We start from the raw sequence: 23,851 nt of genomic DNA on the forward strand, positions 1-23,851 counted from the left end.
GGTGGTTTGGGCCACACCTGGCTATACTCAGGGGCCCATAGGGGACAGCGGGGACTGAACCTGGTCGGCTGCGGGCAGGGCAAACATCCTACGCACTAGAGTCTCGCCCCAGCACCCCCTTTTTATACATACTTACAATTATTGTACAATATAATTTTATATTATGAAATACCTAATACTACCACCTACTGGACAAAGAAAAACATTTGGCCTTAAATAGGGGGAGGAGAGAGGGGAAGGTGGGGGGGGGGGAAGAGGAGGGAGGAGAGAGAGAGAGAGAGAGAGAGAGAGAGAGAGAGAGAGAGAGAGAGAGAGAGAGTCAAAAACTACAAAAACCGTTAAGTTTATTCCTGTTTCACAACCTCAAAATACCCGCCTTGAAAAGAAAGCCCCCTCCGCCCAGTGCACGGCCGCCCTCCCGACCCCACCCCCGCAGTCACGTGTAGATGTTACTCTGAACCTCAGTCGTCGTTATCAGCTTCTTCAGTATCTCTCTGCTCTGAGGAACATTCTGGAAAAAGAGGGAAAAAGGATGGGTGAGACGGAGACCTGAGTCCCCATCCACACACTGGCCGGAGGGACTAGCTGGGCGGGGCTAGTGGGGCTGCTCGCCTTCGAGCACAGGCTCCATACCTGGTGCTCAGCTCGTTTCCCCCACCCTGGCGGCTCTGCGCACCTGAGGACAACTGCCCATCCAGCCCCAGCCCAGTCCCTGGGGTCCCTACGCAGAGGCACCCCAGAACTCCCCCAGGAGACCCCAGCGACCTGCCGCACCCACCCAACCCTGACTCAGAGCAGACCTGGCTGGGCGGCAGGTGTCAGCCCACTCCCCCCAGAACACAGCGCGGCAGGGTGCAGGCCCTGGGGGGGGGGGGGGGGGGGAAGGGCACATGTACGGATCAGGTGTGTGCATGTGTGTGTGTGTGTGCGTGCATGTGCACAGAGCGCTGAGTGTGGGGCGAGCATGTATGATGCCACGCGTGTGCGTGCTGCTCCCGCTGGGCCCCACAGGGCTGAAGGAACACTAGAGCAGGAATGACCAGGGGGCCGGGAGGCCACCCATGCCCCTGCTGCCCTCCGGCCCGCCGCTCTATGAAGCCCAGGAAGTCGCCGTCACCGTGAGAACTGAGCTAAGTCCATTCTAGAACAAGCAGAGCGGAGAGTCCGAGGTCAGACCCTCTCCCCTTCACAGGAGAAAATCTTTTTGCTTTGGACCACAGCTGGCCGTGCTCAGGGCTGACTCCCGGCTCTGCACTCAGGAATCCGTCCTCACAGTGCTCAGGGGGCCACACGGGCGCTGAGGATTGAGCCCGCTTGGCCGTGTGCAAGGCAAGCCCCCCCCCCCCCCACCGCCACCCCACCCCGCCGCTGTCCTATTGCTTTGGCAGGAGTCACGGGCTGACACTGAGGGGCTGTAAGGGTCCCCAGGGGCCAGAGCCCACTCCCGGCTAAAGGGGGGTCATGCCCCATGTATGATTCATCCTAGGGCCTTCACAGGTCCAAGTACCGCAAATGAACAGTTCTAAAAACTAGACCCACACGGGCCTGCTCGGTGACGCTCCTCCTGTCACAGGAATGTGGGCAGGTAACATCGTTCTCTGCGGCCCCGGGGACCCCACCCTGTGCCCCCACGGCTCCTTGCGGGGACAGAGGCCGACAGGAGCTGCAACCTCACCTTCACCAAACCCCGTAGGCTCCGGGACTCCAGGAGGGGCTGGAAGGCCTCCGCTGTCACCGGGTCCAGCTTCATCACGTCTGTGTAGCACAGGTATAGCACAGCCGGGATCCCCCACACCTGGCAGTGGCTCAGGACTGCACGAAACAAGGAGAGCGAGCGTCAGAGAGAGCAGGTGTGGGGGAGGGAGGGGAGGGCGGGTGTTGGCGAGAAAGGGCATCATCGAGGGTGTGCGTCAGGGAGGGCGGGCATCAGTGAGACTCTCAGGAGAGAGTGGGCGTCAGTGAGACTCTGTCAGCAGCACGGTTCGTTGGTGGCCCTCAGCCTCTCTGGTCTGGTCAGCTAGGATTGGCCCAGCCCAGCGGTCTACCACCTCTCAAAGTCAATTCAAGCAACACTTGTGCTTTTGCAAATATATTCATTTTCCATTTTCTGAACGTCACACTGACAGAATTTTTTTTTCTCTCTTGTTTCTGGGGCACACTGGCAGTGTTCAGCCATCACATCTGGTAGTCTCAGGGGACATATGTGGTGCCAGGGACTGAACCCAGTGTGGCCATGTGCAGGCAAGCACATACCCTACAGCCACACAACTGTTCCAGCCCACAGATACATCTTAAATAGCAACAAGATTAAAATTCTGCTAATTACAATAAAAGTAAACAAAAGAAAAGACATGAATGTAAAATATTTCGGCACTTCTTAGTAAACAACATTCAAAGGGGAGCAAACCTATTACTCTATGTATAATTAACAAGCAACTACCGTAGACCATTACTAAAAAGCAACAACCTGATTTTCATACACTCAGGTAGAAATTTTGTTTTTTTCGGGGTCACATCTTGCAGTGATCAGAGGTGCTCCTGGCTCTGCACTCAGGGGGTCACTCTTGGTGGTGCTCAGGGGACCATACGGGATGCCAGGGATCAAACCCAGGTCAGCCATGTGCCAGGCATAGGCCCTCTCCGCTGTGCTATCGCTCCGGCCCCTCAGGAGGAAATGTTTAATGTAGTGAGAGAGATGAGAGTGACAACCGAGACTCGATCTCCAGCACCTCGGTTCTGGTCACTTAAGCGGCCGCCACCAACTCCCCACTCCAGGGCAGGGCGCCAGGACTGGCGGGAGATGCCAGCCAAAGCTGGAACGTTTGGCGAATGGCGCTGCAGCCGTCACCTCAACAAACCCCTGAAGGGAGGCTTTGCTGACTGGCCAGCGGGCAAGTGCAGCCCCACGAGCCCGCCTCTGTGCCCTCAGGAGAGCAGACTGGGACTTCCCAGACAGGCAGAGGGCAGGTGCGGGGGCTCCCTCCCGCCCCACCCCCCCCCCAGGACCCCACACCTGCAGCGGGGAGGTCATGTGCGATGTTGGGCTGCTCGAGCAGCGGACAGCACAGGGGCTCCCGGTAGTCCCGTGTCCTGAGGGCCCGCAGGAACGGTGAGGGCAGGCTGCCCGTCGACTCGGGGCTTTTATAGTCCGTGACGTGGCGACACGTGAGAATAGTCACTTGCATGTTCTTCCGTGGGCAGGAGCCGAAGACCTAATGGAAAATCAAGTCCAACTTCAGAGACGCGTCGTCGCTGGCTGACCGGACAGACACTCCTCTCAGCCGCTTCCCGGGCCGGAACCTCAGGTCAAGCATCCAGGGGCAAAGGGCCTGCACCTGGCCGCCTCTCACCCAGGTCCGAGCTGGACTCCATCTAGAAAGTTCTAGCTGGGTAACCTTCTCTGAGTCACGTGCCCTGTCTGACTTGGGCCAGCACCCCAAGCAATGGGAGCAGGCGTGGGACCACCCCCGCACCTCTCTCGCCCTTAGAAATGCCCTTGTGGGGGACGGGGGCGAGCCACGTCCACTCCCCAGGACCCTCCCAGCTCTCAGAGCCCCTGATGGTGCTGTGTGCCTGGAACACACAGGAAGAGGTGCCCCAGGGAAAATGAGGCCATGAGATTGGCTTCTGCATGGACAGACACGGAGAGTGTCGCGTGGAGTGAAAGAGTCGGAGGGAGAGAGGCCAGGGGGATTGGTCCACGGTTGGAAGCTGCCCTGAGTAAGAGTGTAGAGGGGCGTTAGGACAGAGAAGGGACCACTATGACACTGAGAGATGGAAACGATCACTGGCAAGAACTCGAGTGCTGAGAGAACGGAAAAGGATGTACATGATAACCTCAGGAACAGCACCGCAACACTGCAGACCATGAGGCCCAGAAGAGAGAGCAAGAGAGAGACAGAGAAAGGGGGGAGAGAGAAGGAGGGAGGGGGAGGGGGAGAGAGAGAGAGAATAAAAGAGAAAAAAAAGAAAGAAAGTGGTGTCCATTGGTCGCCAATGAAGCTGGGGGAAAGAAAATAAAATAGCTGGTGGGGAAACAAACATTTCTTGAAAAGAAAAAGGACTGATTTTAGGTCACTTCTCTGAAAATACTTCACGAAGAGACAATATGGCAGGCCGGGCGCTGGCCTTGCACAGTGTCATGTCTCAGTGTCATGTCTGACCCGGGCCAGCTCCCGAGTCTGCAGGAGTGATCCCTGCGCAGAGCCAAAAGCAAGTCCCAACACCATCAGGTGTGGCCCCAACACAACTCTGAGAAAAAAGAGCTATTTCAGATGGGAACAGAACTGAAGATTTCCTGCCATTGCTCCAAATAATGCAGACCTCAGCCCAGCCCAGCTCTGCACGCAGACTAGAGGCCACCGGGTCCGGGCAGGCACCCACACACGCTGCTCAGTGCGCCCAAGAGTCGGGGGTCACCATCAACGTGGAAGAAAACACCTGTTCCCTGACACACGATTAGTATTTGCGACATGACAGTTATTCTACATCAATTAAAAATATAAGTTAAAGGTGAGAGTGGGAGGACGGTGCAGAGGACACTGGCCTTGCAATGCCACCCACCCGAGTTTGCTCCCAGCACCCCACAGGGCCCCCCCGAGTCCTGCCAGGAGTGATCCCTGAGCATGGAGCCAGGGGGGGAGTCCTGAGCACCTCTGCATATGACCCCAAAGCAGAGAGTAAGAACGAAAGAACAGGCAAACAGCAGCCTGACAAAAGCAGGCCACTCACGCTCTCCTAGGCCTGTGCGGGTACCACCGCCTTAGCTTCGGCACCTAAGAGCACCGGGCGGGGGTCCCCATGCCCACCGCCCCGCACCCCACAGGGCGGCTCCTCACCAGAGCTCACTTTTCTTCCAGGGAAAGCCTTGAGGTGCCGCCCACTCGGGCGCAGACTGCGGGGCCTTGGTGGGAGGGAGGAGGCCGTGGACCCCAGGAGCGGGCAGCGTGGTCCCCGTCCCCCAGGAGGGGACCTGGCCCACTTACCTTCTCCAGCCACTGGTACTGCTGGTCATCGGCCACGTAGCAGCTGCACTGGCAAAGGACGACCTGAAACGAGAAGCCCAGCATCCAGGCCACGGTGACACGCCCTGCCGTGGGCCGCCCTAAAATCACGCTCCAGCCGCCGTGCCACGGCACCTGCACTCCTGAAATTATTCCGGCCCCTTCACGGGTGAAGACCTGGCAGGCGGTTGGAATGGAGACAAAGTCACACAGGGGACTTCCCTGTTGGAAGGGGAACATGGCCAGCCTGCAGCCCCCGAGCAGAGACTGCAAACGTGGGGTGTCCCAGCCCCGGAAGCATCGGGAAACCTGCCCTGCCGCCAGCAACGATGGCCTCGGTTTAGAAAGCGGACCCCACGGCCCAAGAGGACGCAAAGGCCGCAAGGCCAAGGAGAGAGCCCTGACGGAGGCTCAGGGAGAATCCCTCCACAGAGATGTTCGCACCATCTTCTGAAAGGCCGTCAGGACCGGCAACACGTGACTGCACGGAGCAGCACCAGGGGACGGGAAAGTGGGCAGCTAGACAGAGAACCAAGGGATGTCACAGGGACATTCAACTCGCTCTCTGCTTCCAAGTGACACTGTTGCAGTGAGGATCAGTCTCCTCATTTCCGACAGACACAGACTCGGCATAAAAATCTGCCGTCTTGGGGCTGGAGCGATAGCACAGCGGGTAAGGCATTTGCCTTGCACACGGTCAATCCAGGTTCAATTCCCAGCATACCATATAGTCCCCCGAGCACCACCCGGAGTAATTCCTGAGTGCAGAGCCAGGAGTAACCCCTGAGCATCGCCGGGTGTGACCCCCCCCCAAAAAAAAAAAGAAAATCTGGCGTCTGAACTCTGGGCTCCGGGTTACAGACACGGGGTTGTTGTGTTACCAGGCTGGGTCCTTCCTTTTTGGAATAAGGCATGTTGGGATGAGCAGGCTCCTCCCCTGAAACAAGCTAGTCCTCTCAACCCCTGAACAACACAGAATCCCTCAGGCACTGCCAGGAGTATGCCCTGGGCACTGCAGGGTGTGGTCCAAAAAACCAAAATAAATCAGGACCAATCGGCTTTGTCCAGAGTTGCCTGTAGACTACATCAAGGACACACCTATTCATCAAACACTAACTGAGGAGGCTGGAGCCACAGCACAGCAGGGAGGGCGGTTTCCCTTGCATGCGACAAACCTGGGTTCGATCCCCAGCATCCCATATGGTCTCCTAAGCACCGCCAGGAGTAATTCCTGAAAGCACATCCAGGAGTAACCCCTGAGCATCACTGGGTGTGACCCAAAATGGAGAAAAAAAAAAACCCACCACTAACTGAATCTCTGGGCTAATTCCACATAAACAACAAGAAAGCAAAGACCCCACTCTTCCTCCCAGAGGACAAACGTTTGCATGAAGAGAGCTGACACTGCCAGTCATGGAACCACAGAGCCCAACATGAGGGCCTAGGTTCACGGCCTGGAACTGCACTGCCCACCCCCCCCCAAAAAAAAACTATTCGACAGCTGCCACAGCTGAAATAATTTTTGGGTGAGAACAGCTAACACCTGCAGTTTGCTTTTAATACCGTGCACATTAGTACCCACATACGGTTTCCCAAACCCGTGAATCAAGGTGGTCCCACTCACATACCGAGGGATTGGCTTTGTGATGGTAGAACACGCAGAACGCCTCGGCGGGAGACACATGGATCGTGTCTGTGGTCCGGCACCATTCGTTCCACAGTTTAGCACAACCAACTTCTTCCCAGACTCCCGAATTCATGACAAACGACGACAAAAAGGCTGCGGAAGCAATGCACAGAAGTCAGTGTCTGGTTCTCAAAGCTGCTTTCTCTACCCCACCAGCATCAGCTCTCGGCCCTCTCGCATCTCAGAGCGCCGGGGTCACTCACGACCAGCCACCTTATGCGGCCACTCTGCAGTCGAACACTGGGGCCAGCCCGAGAGTGCAGGACACTGGAGCGAGAGGCCGAGGGCCAGGCCCACGGTACCAGTGCAGGAAGCAAGCTCCTTTGCCATCTTGTGTTGTGGGTCACCCCAGCAGTGCTCAGGGGATCAGATGGTGCCAGGGACCAACCCTGGATGTCCTCCGCAAGTGCCCACACCCTGGGCCCACTGAGCATCTCTTCAGCCCTGAGGCTGAGGGCTGTAACCGGGGGCTCCCAAATGCCCCCAACCCTGACCCTCCCCGAGTTACACAGCTGTCTGTACGCACTGTGCTGTTCTCCACTGCTCCTAACCCTCAGACGGCTGAGACGTGTTAAGACCCAGGAACTTAGACGCAAATGTGTCAGTTATTATTGGGTCTTTTTTTTTTTCCAGAGTTCTCATCATATCCTCGTGGAAAACCTTTTTTCAAGTCACCAGTCCCTCTGCCCTCGTGTCTGGTCTGCGGCTGACTACTACCAGAGGCGCTCTTGCGGATGACCAGGTGCCACCAAGGCCCAGATGCATCAAGTCGTCACCATCAAAACTCAATTTCTGGGTGGGGCAATAGCAGAGCTAGTAAGGCGTTTTGCCTTAAATGCGGCTGACCTGGGTTCGATTCCCAGCATCCCATACGGTCCTCCAAGCACCACCAAGAGTGATACCTGAGCATCGCTGGGTGTGACCCAAAAAGAAAAGAAAAAAAAACCCTCAATTTCTTCTAACTAGGCACATGGCTTGGATGTTAACTAGACCTACTGGGATCACTCCACAGCAGGAACAAATACTAAGATCATCATGTTCTACACCTACAACAAATACACCCCCTCACTGGTGACACAGCGATACCTTTAGGGGGGTGGGCCAGGGAAAGAGGGCTGGTTCACAACTGCCAGTGCTCAGGGCTTACCCCTGACTGCCCAGGGATCACTCCTGATGGTGCTCAGAGGACCATGGGGGGGGGGGGTTCCGGGGATGGGCCCGGGTCAGCCACCGGCAAGGCAAGCGCCCCACTGGCCATACGACCCCCTGAAATCTTTTAGGGGGAAATAAGTAAGCTGAGGGCTCTGTGCCCACTCACCCACAGCGTTGTTCCCGATGGCGATGATGAACTTGGAGCAGGGATACTTTTCCAGCAGAGAAACATCCCAAGCGGTCTTCGTCTGCCTTCGAAAAAGCCTCACCTCCCTAGGGCAAGACCGGAGGAGAGGGAAATGAAGACGACACATGGGGCCCAAGTGTCCAAGCCAGGATGCTGCCTTGACCCTGCCAGACCCTGACACAGGACGGTCCCCTGCCAGCATCAGGGCCTGAAGGAGGGAGGCACCGTGTGCAGGAAAGCCCTCCTGAGGGCTTAGACCCGGCAGAGCAAGCTGCGGGCAGCACCCCAGTGGCCGGTCCGTGTACAGGGCACCCAGACCCCAAACGCGCCACGCCCGCGCGGGGAGCGTGGGCCCAAGCCAGGGTCACGGGCACTGCGGGCAGACACCAGGATGAAGAGCCCGCGGGAGGTCAGGCCTGCGGGGCGCGGGGAGGGGGTCGGGACGCGGCGGGGGGGGGGGGGGGGGGGTTGAGACGGGACGCGGAGGGGGGAGCGACGTGGGGAGGGGACGGGGAGCGTGGGGGGGAGACGGGGCGAGGGGGTCAGGGCGCGGGGTGAGGGACGGGGCGCGGAGGGGGTGGGGCGTGGGGAGGGTGAGACAGGACGCGGGGGGGGGTCGGGACGCGGCGTGGGGAGAGACGGGGCGCGGAGGGGCGGGGTAGGGGGTCGGGGCGCGGGGGGAGGGATGTGGCGCAGGGGGGTACGGGACGCGGGGGGGTTGGGACGCGGGGTGACACGGGGAGGGGACTGGGAGCGGGGAAGGGGTCGGGGCGCGGGGGTTCGGGACGCGGCGGGGGACGGGTCGCGGGGACGGGGCGGAGGAGGGGGACGGGTCGCGGGGAGGGGGACGGGTCGCGGGGAGGGGGTCGGGGCGCGGGGAGGGGGTCGGGGCGCGACGGGGCGCGTGCTGGCCGGGCGCGACGGCCCGCGGGCGGCGCGTCCCTCGCGTCAGGATGCGGCACCGTGACAGGAGACTATAAACTAAAGGCGCCCCCGAGGGCCCGGGGCGAGGCGGAGCGTCAGGAGGATCCCTGGGCGCAGAGTGCGGGCCGGGCCAGAGCCGCGCCGGGTGTGGGCACCCCCGCCCCCAACAGCAACTCCCCCCCCAGACCCCGGAGCCGCGGGGAGGAGCGTCCCGCGTGGGCGCCCGGGGCTCCGGCGCCCCGGCCTCACCTCTCCCGCGCGCGCTGCCGCCGGACCTCCCGGTCCTCGGGCGTCTCCCGCCGCTCGTCCTCCTCCTCCTCCTCGTCCTCCGTGCCGGCCCGGCATCGCGACCACACCACCTCCCCGAAGAACGTGGCCGCCATGGCCTCCCAGCCCCCCTCGGCCGGCCCAACGGCGGCGTCGGCCGACTGCGCAGGCGCCCGCCCAGGCCCCGCCTCCCGGCCCCATCTCGCTCAATCAGCGCCCAGCTAGGCCCCGCCCCGAGACCCGGCAGCCACGCCCCCCGCCGTGTCTTTTCCGCCCCCCGCCCCGCGCACGCGTCACGCCCCTCGCTCTACCTCGCCCAATCAGCACCCAGCATGGCCCCGCCCCTAGACCCGGGAGCCACGCCCCCGCCGTGCCTCTTCCGCCCCGCGCATGCGTCACGCCCCTCGCTCTGCCTCGCCCAATCATCGCCCAGCACGGCCCCGCCCCTAGACCCGGGAGCCACGGCCCCGCCGTGTCTCTTCCGGCCCCCGCTCATGCGTCACGCCCCTCACAGTACCTCGCCCAATCAGCGCCAAGTATGGCCCCGCCCCCCCAGCACCGGGAGCCACGCCCCCGTCTCCTCTGCGCTTGCGCTAAGGTCCGGGCGATTCCGCAAACTCGGGATCGCTTTCTCACTCGGGAAATAGTGACTGGAGGACCGCGGGCCTAGAGAAGCAAGAGGCGAAGTTGGAGGCGGGGGCCCCTGGACACGGGGCGGGGCCTCCTGTTCCGCAGGTAACGGACGTGAGTGGGCGTGCCAGAGCCCTAGCGGCCTCCGCTCGGTTCGCGTTTGCAGGCTCCGTTAGGACCGGGAGGGGGCGCCCTTTCTTCCCAGCGCGACCGCCCCAGGTGGAGTGGGACCGCGGGGAGGAGGAAGCAGCGAGTCCTCAAGGATGCTCAGGCCTGGACCCTGTCCCCGGACCTGGAGAACTGCCCCTGCAGTAGCAGGTGATCGCCAAGAGGATCTGAGGACTGTGGGAGCATGCAAAAATGGCTTTTTTTTTTAAACTTGAATACTTTTCATTTTTTTTTTCATTTCATTTCATCATCCTGTTATTCGTCGATTGCCTGGAGCAGGCCCCAGTAACGTCTCTTTCATCCTAGCCCTGAGATTATATTCAAGGCTCTTTAGGAGAATGAGACCCATCATTGTTACTGGTATCTGGCATATTTGGTACTCCTCGGGGAGTTTGCCAGACTCTGCCCTGTGGGCAGGCTACATTCGATAGCCTGCAAGTTTGTCCAAAGTAGTAATGAGACAATGAAATGAAACTTGAATACTTTTAATACAAAAAAAATGTGTTTTAAACTTTATTTGAAAAATTGCTGGGCTGTTTGGTCTTCTTTAAAAACTGTTTCTCTTTTAGATATTCACGGAGCTCTATTTCAAGCGGGAGCAAAAGGGACATAGTTAAAACCCATTTACCTAGATTCCACTGTGCTGGAAATAACCGTCTTAGCTTGCATTTTGGGACCCTGCCAAGGCATAGTCTCAGTTAAGTACTAATTTGGGGTTAGGGAGTCTCTTGGATTTTTTTTTTAAAGTCTCATTAAGTTGCAAGAAACAACCTGTTTTAAGATATGAAAAAATTATCAAAAACAGCAGCATTACACAAAACCATTATTGATCACTTTATACATCACCGCAAAATAAAAGCTCAGGTTTTAAGCAAGATTCGATCATTTGTATGAACAAGACCAAATTGTTACCCAATGAAATTTTAGCAAACTTTGGAACTTGTTAGTTAACGAGAATAAACAAAGTTAATCATGCGATCTCTGAAAACTGACTCTGGGGTTAATTTTATAGAATGAATGGCAGAATAAAAACGTTGCTTGGGTTTCATTTTGTCACAACCCCTTTGTTCAATAAAATAAATTACCATATTTACCAGAAATCTGCTCATAATTGATTTCACAATTACAATATGAAAAAAATCAATTCTGGAAAGTTGATTAAAATTATAAGTGGAGTAAGGAGAATACATTTGATTTAAATTCTTTCCATTTTCAAGGGAGAGTTTTACAGGAATACTGAGTTTTAAGCAATTGCTTATTTCATGCAGGTAAAATAAATTTAGGCCAAGCACTTTTAAAAATGCAACTATATATTCAAATACCAAATCTGAAAAGGGATTTCATTATGGAAGAGAAATACAATCTAAGTATTGACAAATCCAACCACAGCAAATTCAAAATGAATTCATTACATTGAAATTTTCTGAAAAGTTTGCATAAAATAATCTTAACTGAGGCTATTTTCATTTTATGATATTTGTTGAGGATGTAACATACCCAGTAAGAAATATCTGTGAAATTAAGGGTAAATGTGACACTGCACATAGTTTCAAACATTTCATTAGAGATTAAAATCAAACCCCAGGCACCAAAAAATGGTTTTATTAAGTCTTCCCTTTCTCAGCATACTAGTATACGAAACTAGTACCAGTTTTTCAGAAGAAACTGTACCATAAATACAGGCTATCAAATATTCTGTAGAAAAAAAAACAAGCCTTTTTAAAAGCAGACATGCAATCATAAGTTTTTCCATAGATACTTGGTGCATCTGTGTAACCCAAAAATATGCATAACATTCTTTATCAAAAAGATAGAAATTACTAGGTTTTCATATTTAACTTTTTCATATTTACACATGCAAATCATATATAATATTCACAGTTATTTTCCAATGGAAAAACTTGTTTCTAACAATTCATTTTTGTGACAGCATGTGACTGGAAATATATTGAAAGTATTTGACGATCGATTCAATTAATCTGTTGGTCTTAATTTCACCAAACACCAAATTAGGAATCAGACCTCATTGCAAAGTGATTCTTGGAAGAATTGAGATGTTCCCTAATCCCAGCCTTGGCCTCAGTGGAAGAGGTCGGACATGCCATCATTCACATTTGTTAGAGTCTAATAAACCTCTTCAAAATGTTCACAAATCTCTGTGGAGGTGCTGAAGAGAAATGCTGGGGATGCCACAGCATCATCTAAAAATACGACTTTGGCTTTATACAATTAATTTTTATTTAAATTAAGACCTGCCTCACCAGAACATACCATTTTGACATCTCTATAAATGCTACCACATGAAAAATAAAAAATGAGTCATAGACATTGTGAGAATCATAAAACTTTCATCACTTTCTTAGAAAAATATATATTCCCTGAATTAGTCAGATCACACAATCATCAAGAATTCCAGTTTTACAAAATTATGAATGAAATTTCCCCCCAACTGCTTTGTTCCTTTGTTCCATGGTCACTCCCTGCCCTGCTAATTTGTCTGACCTTTGTCACTGAATCTAGGGACTGGATTTTGTTCACTCAAGAGTCAGGCTTAATTGTACTTCCTCTTGACCCTTATGTGCTTAATTTTTTTTAATTTCGGTAATTACACTGTAACAGTGATGCTATGAGTTGTTAAAATTAGCTCTTGACTCTTAAAATGAGGCGCAGATTGAGGCTTTTGAGATTCTTCAGTCCCTGAAGTTGGTGCCACATGCCCTATCCGCTTCCTCTTGGCGATTCTAGAGATTTCTTCCAGGCCTGTTCCTCTCAAAGAACGACTGTGGTCTTAGGACAGGCCCTTGGTCTCTTCTGCCCACCACTCCCGCTACAGACTCCAGCCCTCTGTGGGACTTTATCCCGGCTCCCGCCCTCTGGGTGATTCTTAGGAAACCCCTCAGAAGGTGCCGACCAAGGAGTAACTGGAGCCTTAAGAGCAGAATGGTAACTGCCTGTTAGCTCACGACCCTGACTGGTTTTTTTTTTTTTCACTTCCACTTCTACATGTTTCACTTGCTGTTGTTTTTCTTTCCAGGATCTGAACCTGCCTTAAATAAATAAATAAATAAATAAATAAATAAATAAAAACCTACTTTGGGGGCCGGAACGAGGAGAGGAGAGGGCGTTTGCCTTGCACACAGTCAACCTGGTTTCGACCCCCAACATCCCACATGGTCCCTGAGCACCACCAGGAGTCATTCCTGAGTTACAGAACCAGGAGTAACCACTGTGCACCGCCAGGTATGACCCAAAAGGCCAAAAAAAAAAAAAAACCTACTTTGCCATGAACATCATCTACCTCTTTTCGCTTTCTGAGTTCATGGTTGGGTCACCCTCTGTCATTTTTCCTTCCCCTGGGATAGTTATTCCCGCTCCTCTTCCTAATCCAGGCAGTCTCTGGTCTTCCCATCATTCCCTTTAAGTTTCTTGTTAGGTTTATTCTACTGGCAGCAGTAGTACTTTCCTGAGTACCATTTGTGCTTCTGGGGGTTTTGCTCGGGACCTGGGCTGCAGCCGCAGAATTGTGCCCCCATACCCCGTCACTTTTGTCCCGGGGTCTCTATCTCCAGGAACAGACTCTGAAAAATGAGTAGAAGCTCATGGAAGCGCAAAAGCTCTGGGAACACGAGATTTTAGGATTTACATTCCTTAACAAGACATCACCCCCAACAACAAATTTTGGTAACTACTCACATTGCTAAATTTCAAGCCAGGCATGAGCAACATCAATTACACTGCATGATCCGGTCTCTCCCCGACCTTAACGGTCTGAGCCTTCCCGGTAACTTACTGTAAGGCTGCTCACCACAGCAGCAGACTCCAAGAATGGATCCATCTCTTGAGCTCCTAAAGTCACTGGTCTAAAAGCACTTGCAAAAACCTGAGTTTTAAGAATAGAACCAAATGGAGGTTTCCATTTTATCATTCCAGTCCTCTGCCTTGAACTCTATATTAAATGGATCGGCAGGGGTTCAGGAGAGCACGTGCCGGGTTGAACCCAGCTTCCGTGTCCACTTACTACCCCAAAGCACCACCTGCGGTGGCCCTGAGTGAAACCCCAGTACTTCGTGGTCTGGCGCCCACAGAAACGTTCCGTATTTCTGCAGTAACCTTCCTGGACCCCTGGCGGCCCCCAGCCTTCTGTGTCCCAGGGCTGTGCAGGAACCCCTCGAGAACAAAAACTAGGTCATGCCAGCCTGGCATCCACACAACCGCCCTTGCCTCCACGAGGGTCCTGGGAAGGCCCAACAGCAGTCATTAAACTAGTAACTGGCATATACTGATGGGCTTGATAAGTGAAATGCAGTTTCTAAACCTATTTTGTTCCCGTTATTTGAGCATCTTACATAGCAATTATTTTCCTCATTTTGCGCTAGGCACGTGGCAAACACAAAGAATCAGATTCTAAAGATTCTGAAACAAATTACACTTGTGTCTGTATGTTAAAAAAAAAAATGAGGGTACCCAAGAACATTCTAGAAACCCAAATTGGCCTGAAGGCCAGGGAGGGCTTCCTGTAAGGCACCCAGCAGGGGCAACCCAGGCTGGTTCTGGAGGGAGGTGGGAGCCATGGGAGGCTGGCCCTAGTGAGCTGCATCCACCCCCCAAGGTGGGCTCAGATCTGTTTCGCTCTCGCTAGTGTCCGAGGCACAGTGCTCTTCTGGGGAGGGAGGAATCGGAGGCCGCCAATAGCTTCCAGACCTCCGTCAGCAGTCTAGTCTAGGCCCACCTCAGGTTGCAGCCTCTGGGCAGTGGGCGGCCAGCAGCACATCACTGGAGACCAGTTCTCACATGGGAAGGAATCAAACTATACTTCTCTCAGTCACACCAGAAAGAGCGTGACTGGGCACTGTGGTAACCAACGCCATCGCCCTGAGGGCGCCTCCAAACCACTGGCTTCTGTGAATGCAGACGTTAGCCCTGTCACAGCCTGATGTCTTGCTCAAGGACACAGCTGTGGGGAGGAGCTTCTGGCCTCTGAGGAAAGTCCTCCAGTATTGGGGGTGGGTGGGGTACAGCTCATTTCAGATCTGCTGGGATCCCCTGTCCGCACCCTGGGGCTTAGAACCTACTTCGCTAAAACAGCCCCGAAGACAGGAGCTGCCGTGCCCAGCGGCTGACACTCCAGCCCTTCTCCCAGGGAGATGTCCCCAGGGAGAGAGCAGCTGCCCCCAGCCCGGTCTCCTGGACATGGAGTTGGGGACAAGCAGGGGGCAGGTGGTCATCGAGGGTGGCGGTCCTACCACCTCAAAGAATGTTCTCTCCAGAACTTGTAGTTATGAACTAGTGTTTGCAGAGAAACCCTAATTTTTATCCTTAGCACGTTAAATCAGGTAAAAGCAGAAAAATGCAACCAGATAAAAGAAAAATCTCTTTAAATAGGCAGCAATACCGGTGAAATTTTCCGTGCTAGTGCCAAACATCATTTTGAAAACATACTGAAAAAAATGTTACGTAGACAACTCATTCCAGCTGAATGGTATAGATAAAATTCCTGTCACGATTAAAAGTGTCTGTGGGATAGTGTTTATTGTTGGTGACAAGCATCTACATTGACAAGCTGAGAGAAAATCAGAGTTTAAAGCATTTTAGTAAATGCTTATTAGTAATCCAAAATAAGGGGACATCGGGGCTGGAGTGATAGTACAGCGGGTAGGGTGTTTGCCTTGCATGCGGCCGACCCAAGTTCGATTCCCTGTATCCCATATGGTCCCCCGAGCACCGCCAGGAGTAATTCCTGAGAGCAAAAGCCAGGAGTGCATCGCCGGGTATGACCCAACAACAACAACAACAACAACAAAAATAAGGAGACAAGTTTAGTTTGAAAATTCTTGAAGAAAATTTGAGCTTCTTGTGTGCGCCGAGCAGGAAGTCAATGGGAGTGAATCACTATCCACAGCAGTGCCAGGAGACTGCATCTCTACAGTCTTGAGACCACACAGGGGAATTTCAGAGATAACGGCCAAGGATGAGTGAGGAGTTAAAAACACTACTTCTCCATACATGGAAAACAGGGTTAATTTTATTACTGGGAATTTGGTACGCTATAAAGTGCTTTATTTTTTGAGAAAACTACAGTTTTTTATTTAGAAATATATACAAGATAATTCAGGGTTCAAGCTCAAGAATGACAGAGATTACCACGCTAACCCCGTATCTGTCAGTGTCATTTAATACTACCCAGTCAGGATACCCAGGCGCCCACTGCCCCAATGGTCAGGCATGTATTGGAGCAGAGCGGGTGAGGAAACTAGTGCTTTCCTAGAAAGGATTCCCCTCTTAGGTCTGAAGCAACTTATCAGGAAGACCCTCATGGTCGGCCGGCCTGCCTAGGTGATGTCACAGGGCAGGCATTAGGGCTCCCAGAAGCGCATCTAGGGCAGGAAGTTCTGAAAGCAGTTCTCTCTAGTGTGTGGTTTCTGTTCCAATTACGATCATCCTGACTCAAAATTATTTTCCTAAATCCAAAGTAAATCTCACACCATTGCTAGAGAAGACTTTACTTCCATATAAAGGGAAGTTTATGAACGGAAAGAGGTCTAAACTGAAAAAAATACGCTGACCTACCTCAGCCCCGAGGTTCCCAGTTGCTGCTGCTTGAGTAAGCCTAGCCTGTGGGAAGGGAAAGCTGCCCACCTGCTAGCCTCCTGTGGAGTTGCCTCCCATGGAGCTGCCTCTGATGGAGCCTATTTTGCCTTGAGCCACCCTTTCCTGACAATAAAAAACTCCACATCAAAAAAAAAAAAACCACTTCCACATCCGCTCCAAACCGGCATCTATCAAAAACACTCCTGCCTCCCTGAAGTCTCCGGAAGGCTGCCAGATGCCAAAATTAATGTCCCCTCTTGAGACAATGCCTAGACTTTCTCCAGCACACTGGCGGGTCACAGCTCTGTGCTTCCTCTGCTCCTCGGTCCTCCTCTGCTATCTCTGGGGCCTTGGATACATTCGGTGCTGGGTGCCACAAACCCTTCGCCGCGTCTACCTCCTCTCCTGTTTGCTCTTATGCCTACACAACTGTTCACTGGCTTAAGGTCTTGGCTCTCACAAGATTTACAGTGGCTGCTGCGAATTTCTTCAAATCTGATGAAAGGCGTGAGGAATTCTTGAGATCTTGAGACTTATCTGCTACATGGTCTCCTCTGAGCCTCGCAAACTACAAGCAGGCACGGTAAGGTTGAAGGGGTAAATGCTGGACTTTCAATCTGCTCACACAGCCGCAGTCCTGGGTGAGTCCAGGTGTCCTGGGCTGCCAGTACCACCCGTAACCCCGTCTGCAGAGGGAGCCAATTAAGACAGGACGTGCGGGGAAATCTCTGGATGGCAGAGTTGCGGTTACCAGCCAGAGACCTGTTTTAAAAACAAGTATCAGAAGCACCCTGTCACTTCAGCTTAAAGGTACTATGGACGCCCACACCCAACAGTGCTTCTCCTAGCCACGTTTGAGGCTTACTCCTAGCAGTGCTCAGAGGGTGATACGGGATGCCGGGGGTCGAACCCAGGTCAGCTGTGTGCAAGGTAGGCGCCCCACCTGCACTCTCTGCAGCATCTGACTTTAGTAGCCAAGAACAGCTTTCAAGTGGTAACACTGATGCTGCCAAGGTAGAAACTGAGCTCACCTAGGAAGCTCAACTGGAGAATCCTTAAGTTTTGGGGATTTGTACCCAGCAATGCTCAGGGATCACCCCTGGCTGTGCTCAGGGGACCATTTGGGGCCCGGGGACTGAACCCATGTCGGACATGTGCCAGGCAAGTTTCCCTCCCCATTGAGCTTTCACTCCAGCCAGGTGCTAGTGCCTGCCTAGATTGTTGCCAGAGGGCCATGTGGAGACTCTCACAGCAGTTTGTCTTTAAGAACCGGGAAGTTCCCAAGCTGTGGTTTTCCCCGTTACTCCTTGTAGGATAGTGTTGTGTGCAGGAAGGAAGTGGATGGGCTGCCGGTGCCCCCACAAGGACCCCTTTTCTAAATAGGGGACATCTAGGTTCTGAGAGTTTGCAGCTTTCCTCTCTGGACAGTCCGGAAGTTAACTGCACGGACACTGTCCTTTTCAGGACAGTGGAGATCCTGTGCAGAACCGGCAAACTCCAAGCCTTAGGGCCGGCTCTTGGGAAATGCTTCGCATTTTACAGTAGGGCCGAAGGGGAACAAACCCCCAGCCTATGTGGACTCTCAGGAATTAGTAATGTGGTTCCTGCACCCTGAGCCACTCACTGGCAAAAGTGAAACTTTCTCCAGTCCCATCCTGGATACAATCACGGGCACCAAAGTGGTCGCTGCGGTGAGGGCCAGAGACCCTCTCGTGCCGGCTGGTAGGCAGAGGGCCACTTTCTCTGGGCCAGTCTGAATCCTCACGCACGGTCTCGAGGAAAACTCACCTGAAGATGATTTGAAAACTCATCAGCTGCCAGGCTGGTAATTAAAACGGGCCTGAAACGGACAGTGTCCATGCAGTTAACTTCCGGACTGTCCGGAGAGGAAAGCTGCAAACCCCTCAGAACCTAGATGTCCCCTATTTAGAAAAGGGGTCCTTGTGGGGGCACCAGCAGCCCATCCACTTCCTTCCTGCACACAACACTGTCCTACAAGGAGTAACGGGGAAAATCACAGCTTGGGGACTTCCAGGTTCTTAAAGACAAACTGCTGTGAGAGTCTCCACGTGGCCCTCTGGCAACAATCTAGGCAGGCACTAGCACCTGACTGCAGGCTTGCCCACTCTGCTCCAAGGACTGAGCCCTCAAACCAGGGTAAGAGAAAACCTCAAAACTAAGGTTTCCTTAGGTTTTCTGCTTTACTGTTCCCGACAGCCACGAAAGAAAACAGCCGCAGACAACGGCCACTCCACAGGGAAGGTGATGGCTGTCACACCCCCTCCGCGAGTCACTAACAACTTCCAGACAGTGTACAAAGCCTGCAGGATCTGGTGACAACTGCGAGACACTGGCGAATACTGACAATATTCACAAAAAGAATGGAGTTTAGCTGAAGTTTAGCTTTAAAAAGACAAGGAAAAAGAAAAAAACAAAACAAAACAGAAAACCCTTCTCTGGTCATAAAACACTTGAAAATTCAACACAAGAAAAATAAAAAGGGAAACCGAAAATTCTGTATTGCACCTTTAATAGTGTTCTTACATTCTGACAATACAACCTTTATTTTTTTTTTCCAAGTGGCACAATCAGATTCCATTTGCACTAACACAACTGAGATTAGAATCCTTCCGATTTAGTTCTTAATACCATACAGTGATGTTAAGATATTCTGTGCTCTGGTTATTCTACAGGGGCGATGCAGGGCACTCGAAGAGAGGAGGGGCTGGCATGGACTTGGCATTTATCAGTGAGAACTCCTACCCAATTCTTCCGAACCCAATTCTGGGCAGCAGTACCCTCAGGTGGTTTGGGAGCAACTCTGGTTTTGTCTTGCAGAAGGGGTCCAGGGGAGCACCTAGGTTTCAAAGCACCTCCTCCGCAAGTTCTTTCCCCTCTGTTTTTGTCTTATAAAAACCAATTCCCCTTTTGGTACAACTCAACTATTTATAGAAGCTTGTGTGTTAGAAACTAACTAATTTCTCTTTCTTTTCCCAAGGATACGAAACAGGGAAGAATTTAATCGGAGATTTACCCCTAAAATAAAAAAAAAAAAAAGGAAGCAGATCCACCTATGAATTATCTGAAAATGTGATAAACTTTTTCTTTTATTCACAAGTGACTACACATTGTCAAAGGTTATTTCTAAATTAGGATCTTAAAAAAGTTCCATAAATCTCACCTACTTTGTAAATGTTTGAAATATTAAGTCTTTCCAAGGCTTTAACAATCAAATCCATATACTTCATCCCCCTTTTTAAGCCATAGATGAGTCAAACCATAGGACTCTGGACATACACAATCACAGTAGTCGTCTGTTCTTTATACACACCATTACATTACTTCAAGTGCAATTAAAAGCGAGAGCACTTTTGGATCAGTTCACATTCCATGTGTGACCCTTTGTCATTTTTCATCACCACGCCCCTCCCCCCAAGAAACTGATCCCCAACATTAAAGTACAGCTGTGCATTTTAATCCCTGCACATTTCGCAGAAGTAGAAGAAAAGTCAAACATGTTCTAGTGCTCAATGTAAACATTCGGAACTATTAATTTATTAATTTTCCCTACAGGTACTTAGGAGTGTGTCACATATTCAAAGATAACCTTAGTAATAGCACCATGACCCAAAAAACCCCATAAAAATGATTCTCTTATCCCTTAGTTGTACTTCAGAACTTGAGAAATTACTACCATTGCCAATCATGCTTTCAAAGTCACCCGCCCAACTCTTAACGCTTTATATTTCCAAATAAAACCAAAATACTGCTTCTATTCACAAAAATATAACCATTTGGACAAAATCAAAAACTGCTAATTAGTTGACCAGATCAAACAAGACCAGGCAATTCAGCCCAAAAGACTGGTTCTGCTAAGGAAGCCTAAGTGGTCCTAGTATCACTTTACCAAAATAATTTATGTATCCCATATGAATGTATCCCATAATTAATTTATGGATTTTTGGTACCTTTTTGCAGATGATGGTAAACATGGAGTTATAACCCTGAGAATAGATATAAAACAAAAAAAAAAGCTTAAGAATTTAAATAATCTAATGGATATGACATCCATCACCATTTTTTAATTCGGCAAGGAAAGAGCATTCCCATTAAATTCTTTCAGGCCGATTCTCCTACATCCATCTGTCTGCCATGCCTAAGCGCATGCTCTGAACAGGATCAGGCTCTCTGACCCCACCAGGGATGCTGGCCTCGCACCCATCTCACTAGATGCCCTGCAAGACCCTTCCCCCAGAGCAGACAATGTCCAGCGGGAGAGATCCCAAGGGCACTTCCCAACGAGCAGAACACTGAGCTGATGTCTCCCCTAGCTGCCGTCTTAAGCAGATGCAGGGAAAAGGTTCATCAATCCAAAACCAAACAGTCGGGGCCGATAAACAACAGTGCGGGAGTACCGGGACATCCCCCTTTCCCGAGCAAACATGTAAACCATCGGAGCAAGACCACCTTCAGGCACAGGGATGCTAGGGACGGTCCCCTACACTGTTCGGAGTAGCTCGGATCAAGTACAAAACATTTGGCTCGAAAGTAAGTGGGACTAGGCTATGGGATGATGCGATGCAAGTTTCACTTTAAATGGATCCCAGAATGATTTTCCCGCAAGACGTGACCATTCCTTCCACTTAGGTCAGAGGTCACTAACAGAAATCTCCTCCTTTGCCCTGGCCAACAGAGGGTGCTTGGGCTTGCATGCAGCAGCAGAAAGCGACAGCATGAAGGTGGAGGATGACGGCCAACAATGTCTCACCTCGGTGAGACTGGGATTGCACTATGGACAAACTCCACTCCACAACCTCCACGGAAAATGGGGGGAACGACATAGAACTTAAATACTCTTCAGCCCTGTACACTCTATTCAAGAACACACTTTTCCTACACCTAAGGCACACAAACTCCTCTATTTCACAGAGTAAGACTATGGAAGACCAAGATTTTGGTTAAACCCCTTACATGGAAACCAGGAGATCTTGGAAAGACAATAGCATTTTGTTAGTGCACAATTCAAAGAAAATGCTAGGCTATGGTCTGGCCTTAAAGGTTTAAAATGTACAATCAAAAAACATTTTTAAAAAATAATTTACCAGCACTTTATAAATTCAAGTTTATAAAATAAAAGTGATGATATTTTCCAGAGAGAGAGAGAGAGAGAGAGAGAGAGAGAGAGAGAGAGAACGAACAGCATTTGCAAAGAAAACTGAAACCATTTCAATGAAAATGAGACCAAATCTGGTATAATGCTTTCTAATCGGGGGTGGGGCGGGGGTGGGGGGAGTGCTAGGTACCTCGCCTACTGATCATGGTTACACCTCCCATGATTGTAACGTCAGTATACACATAATAGCCATGAAGAATCTGTAAACATGTGTCACATAGAATTGTTACACTAGCAGAGGACAGGGGGTTAGGGAACTACCACCTCTTGACAAATTCCCAGGATAACTGCCATGACACTTGCTATCACCAAGGAAAGGCCGCCCAGCCCCGCCACCCAGGCGCCTGGTGCTGACCATGGTTCTGACCGGCGTGAGAGGTCACCAAATACTGTCAGGTCGCGGCTGCCCCCACAATGAAGCGGATTTTGGCACCTGTGCTGAATGCTGCTACAAGGCAAGCAAGTGCAAATAAAAATAACAGTCATGATTTAGTCACATTCATAACTTTTCATAGAAAAATATAAATATATTCCCTGAATTGTAGGACAAAAATCATTCCGACAGCCAGCTCTCCTGTGGGCCCAGTCCATCCCTCTCCAGGAACCGGTCCCCGCGGGTCATAAGGTGCAATCGTCAAGCTCCACCACGTTCTCCAGGCTCCTCTCGTCATCGCCGTCGTGGTACCTCACAGTCCTTCTACCCTGATTTCTCGTCTTGATCTTGGAACGTCGCAGAACTCTCTGGGACTTTGTCGAGTCCAGATCCTCCCAGTCGTCGTCCACGCTGAACCTGGGGCGTTTGCTCTGTCTCTGCGGCCGCCCAGTTCGCACCGCGGCCGCTGGAGGGGATCGGCCCTTCGGGACTCCTCTAGCTTTTCCTTTCGTTTTCCTCTTTTTGGTTTTTGTGTCCACAGTGCAGTCAGCCTCCGACTCGGTCCCAGATCCCAGCTCTGACTCGGACGGGGGCGGAGGCGCGGGCCCGCCCTGGGGACTCTCCGCTGCTTCGGAGGGGTGGGCGTTTCCGGAGCCTGGGTGCGCTCTCTTCCTCCTCACCTCCATGCCGGCAGGCTCCGGGGATGCCGACCTGCCCTCGGCCTTGCTGAAGGGAGCCTTCCCGTAGGTCCTGAGTCTCCGGCCGTTCCACCTGCGCAGTCCGTAATTCAGCTCCTCTTCAAAGTTGTTCTCGGCCAGCGCTTTCTCGGCCAAGGCCGCCTCCGAAGCCCCGCTCACCTCATCCTCCGGCATATGGCTTTTGGACTCTTCCTCGGAAGACCCAACGAAGGAACTCTTAGTTTTAGAAGGTGCAACAGTAGCCTTGTGGCCACTGGCGCGCCTGTTCCCAGGCAGGGAACTGCACGCCCCTTCGGAGTCTGAGTCTGCATCCACGGCCGGAGGTGGGCTGTGGGCGCTGTCGGTGTCAGGCCGCCTCCCTCTGCTGGCACGCTTCTCGTTTGGCACATCGCAGCAGCCCTCTCCCTCGGAGTCACTCGCTCCCTTCTCGGCTGTGGCAGAGGCTAACTGGAGCGGCTTCCTCCTTCCGGTCTTGCTCCTCGTACAGACACTGTCTGCGCTCACCTGCACGGTGCTCCTGAGCTTGATCTTACTGGCAGCGTTCGCCGCACATCTCCGGGGACTCCTCAGGAGACCACCTCTGGCTCGGGATGACTTTTTCACCTCCTTTGAGTTACCGTCGGAGTCACTGGAACAGACCCTTTTCCTGGAAACTTTGCGCCGCTGACTGAGCTCTTGTAGAGGAGAATCTGAAAAATTGAAAGGATTCCTTTAGTCTTTCACAGAAGCGAGACCAGGTCAACAGTACCGCTGAGAGCCACGTCCCAACCACCCAAGCAGAGGGCTCATACTGACAGGGGAACAGCACGCTGCACGTAGACAGGGCAGGGATGTCTTAGCTGCGACCCAGAAAGCAGGCTGCAGACTGCCCCATGGCAGCCGCCCACAGCCTCCCACCCGGCAGTCCCCCGGCTTCCTGAGTCCCGGTCACACCGGCCACTTGAGCTGGTTGGGTGTGGGTTTGGGGGGTGCGGGGACTAAACATCTGGACCTGACGTGCA

General features: G+C 52.3%; 2 protein-coding genes across 2 annotated transcripts in view; both read right to left on the reverse strand.

The window, feature by feature from the left end:
• Positions 1–424: 424 nt before the first annotated feature.
• On the reverse strand, positions 425–9,368 carry PSMG1 (proteasome assembly chaperone 1). Its single transcript, XM_056119539.1, has 7 exons — positions 9,203–9,368; positions 8,009–8,115; positions 6,632–6,783; positions 4,986–5,048; positions 3,014–3,212; positions 1,676–1,812; positions 425–511 (listed from the first exon to the last, which is right to left on the reverse strand). Exons 1-7 carry the CDS (start codon positions 9,334–9,336, stop codon positions 437–439), a joined length of 867 nt encoding a protein of 288 aa, XP_055975514.1. The 5' UTR covers positions 9,337–9,368; the 3' UTR covers positions 425–436.
• An 11,643-nt stretch (positions 9,369–21,011) lies between these two features.
• The window catches only part of BRWD1 (bromodomain and WD repeat domain containing 1), a 78,176-nt gene continuing 75,336 nt past the window's right edge, over positions 21,012–23,851 (reverse strand). The window contains exon 41 of the mRNA XM_056119313.1: positions 21,012–23,539. Coding sequence (XP_055975288.1) covers positions 22,398–23,539 — 1,142 coding nt within the window. The 3' untranslated portion in view covers positions 21,012–22,397. The remainder of the gene's footprint in view (positions 23,540–23,851) is intronic.

Source organism: Sorex fumeus, unplaced genomic scaffold (assembly GCF_029834395.1).
Source record: "Sorex fumeus unplaced genomic scaffold, SorFum_2.1 ptg000041l, whole genome shotgun sequence".
Lineage (NCBI taxonomy): Eukaryota > Metazoa > Chordata > Mammalia > Eulipotyphla > Soricidae > Sorex > Sorex fumeus.

Bases quoted from the DNA above. Each gene is read 5' to 3' on its own strand.
- PSMG1 (XM_056119539.1), bottom strand. From the start codon at position 9,336: ATGGCGGCCACGTTCTTCGGGGAGGTGGTGTGGTCGCGATGCCGGGCC. The intron at 5,049-6,631 runs GTATGTGAGTGG...TTCTCGTTTCAG, and splicing joins ATCACAAAGCCAATCCCTCG to GTCGTCCTTTGCCAGTGCAG. The intron at 1,813-3,013 runs GTGTGGGGTCCT...TGTTTCGTGCAG, and splicing joins ACATGACCTCCCCGCTGCAG to TCCTGAGCCACTGCCAGGTG.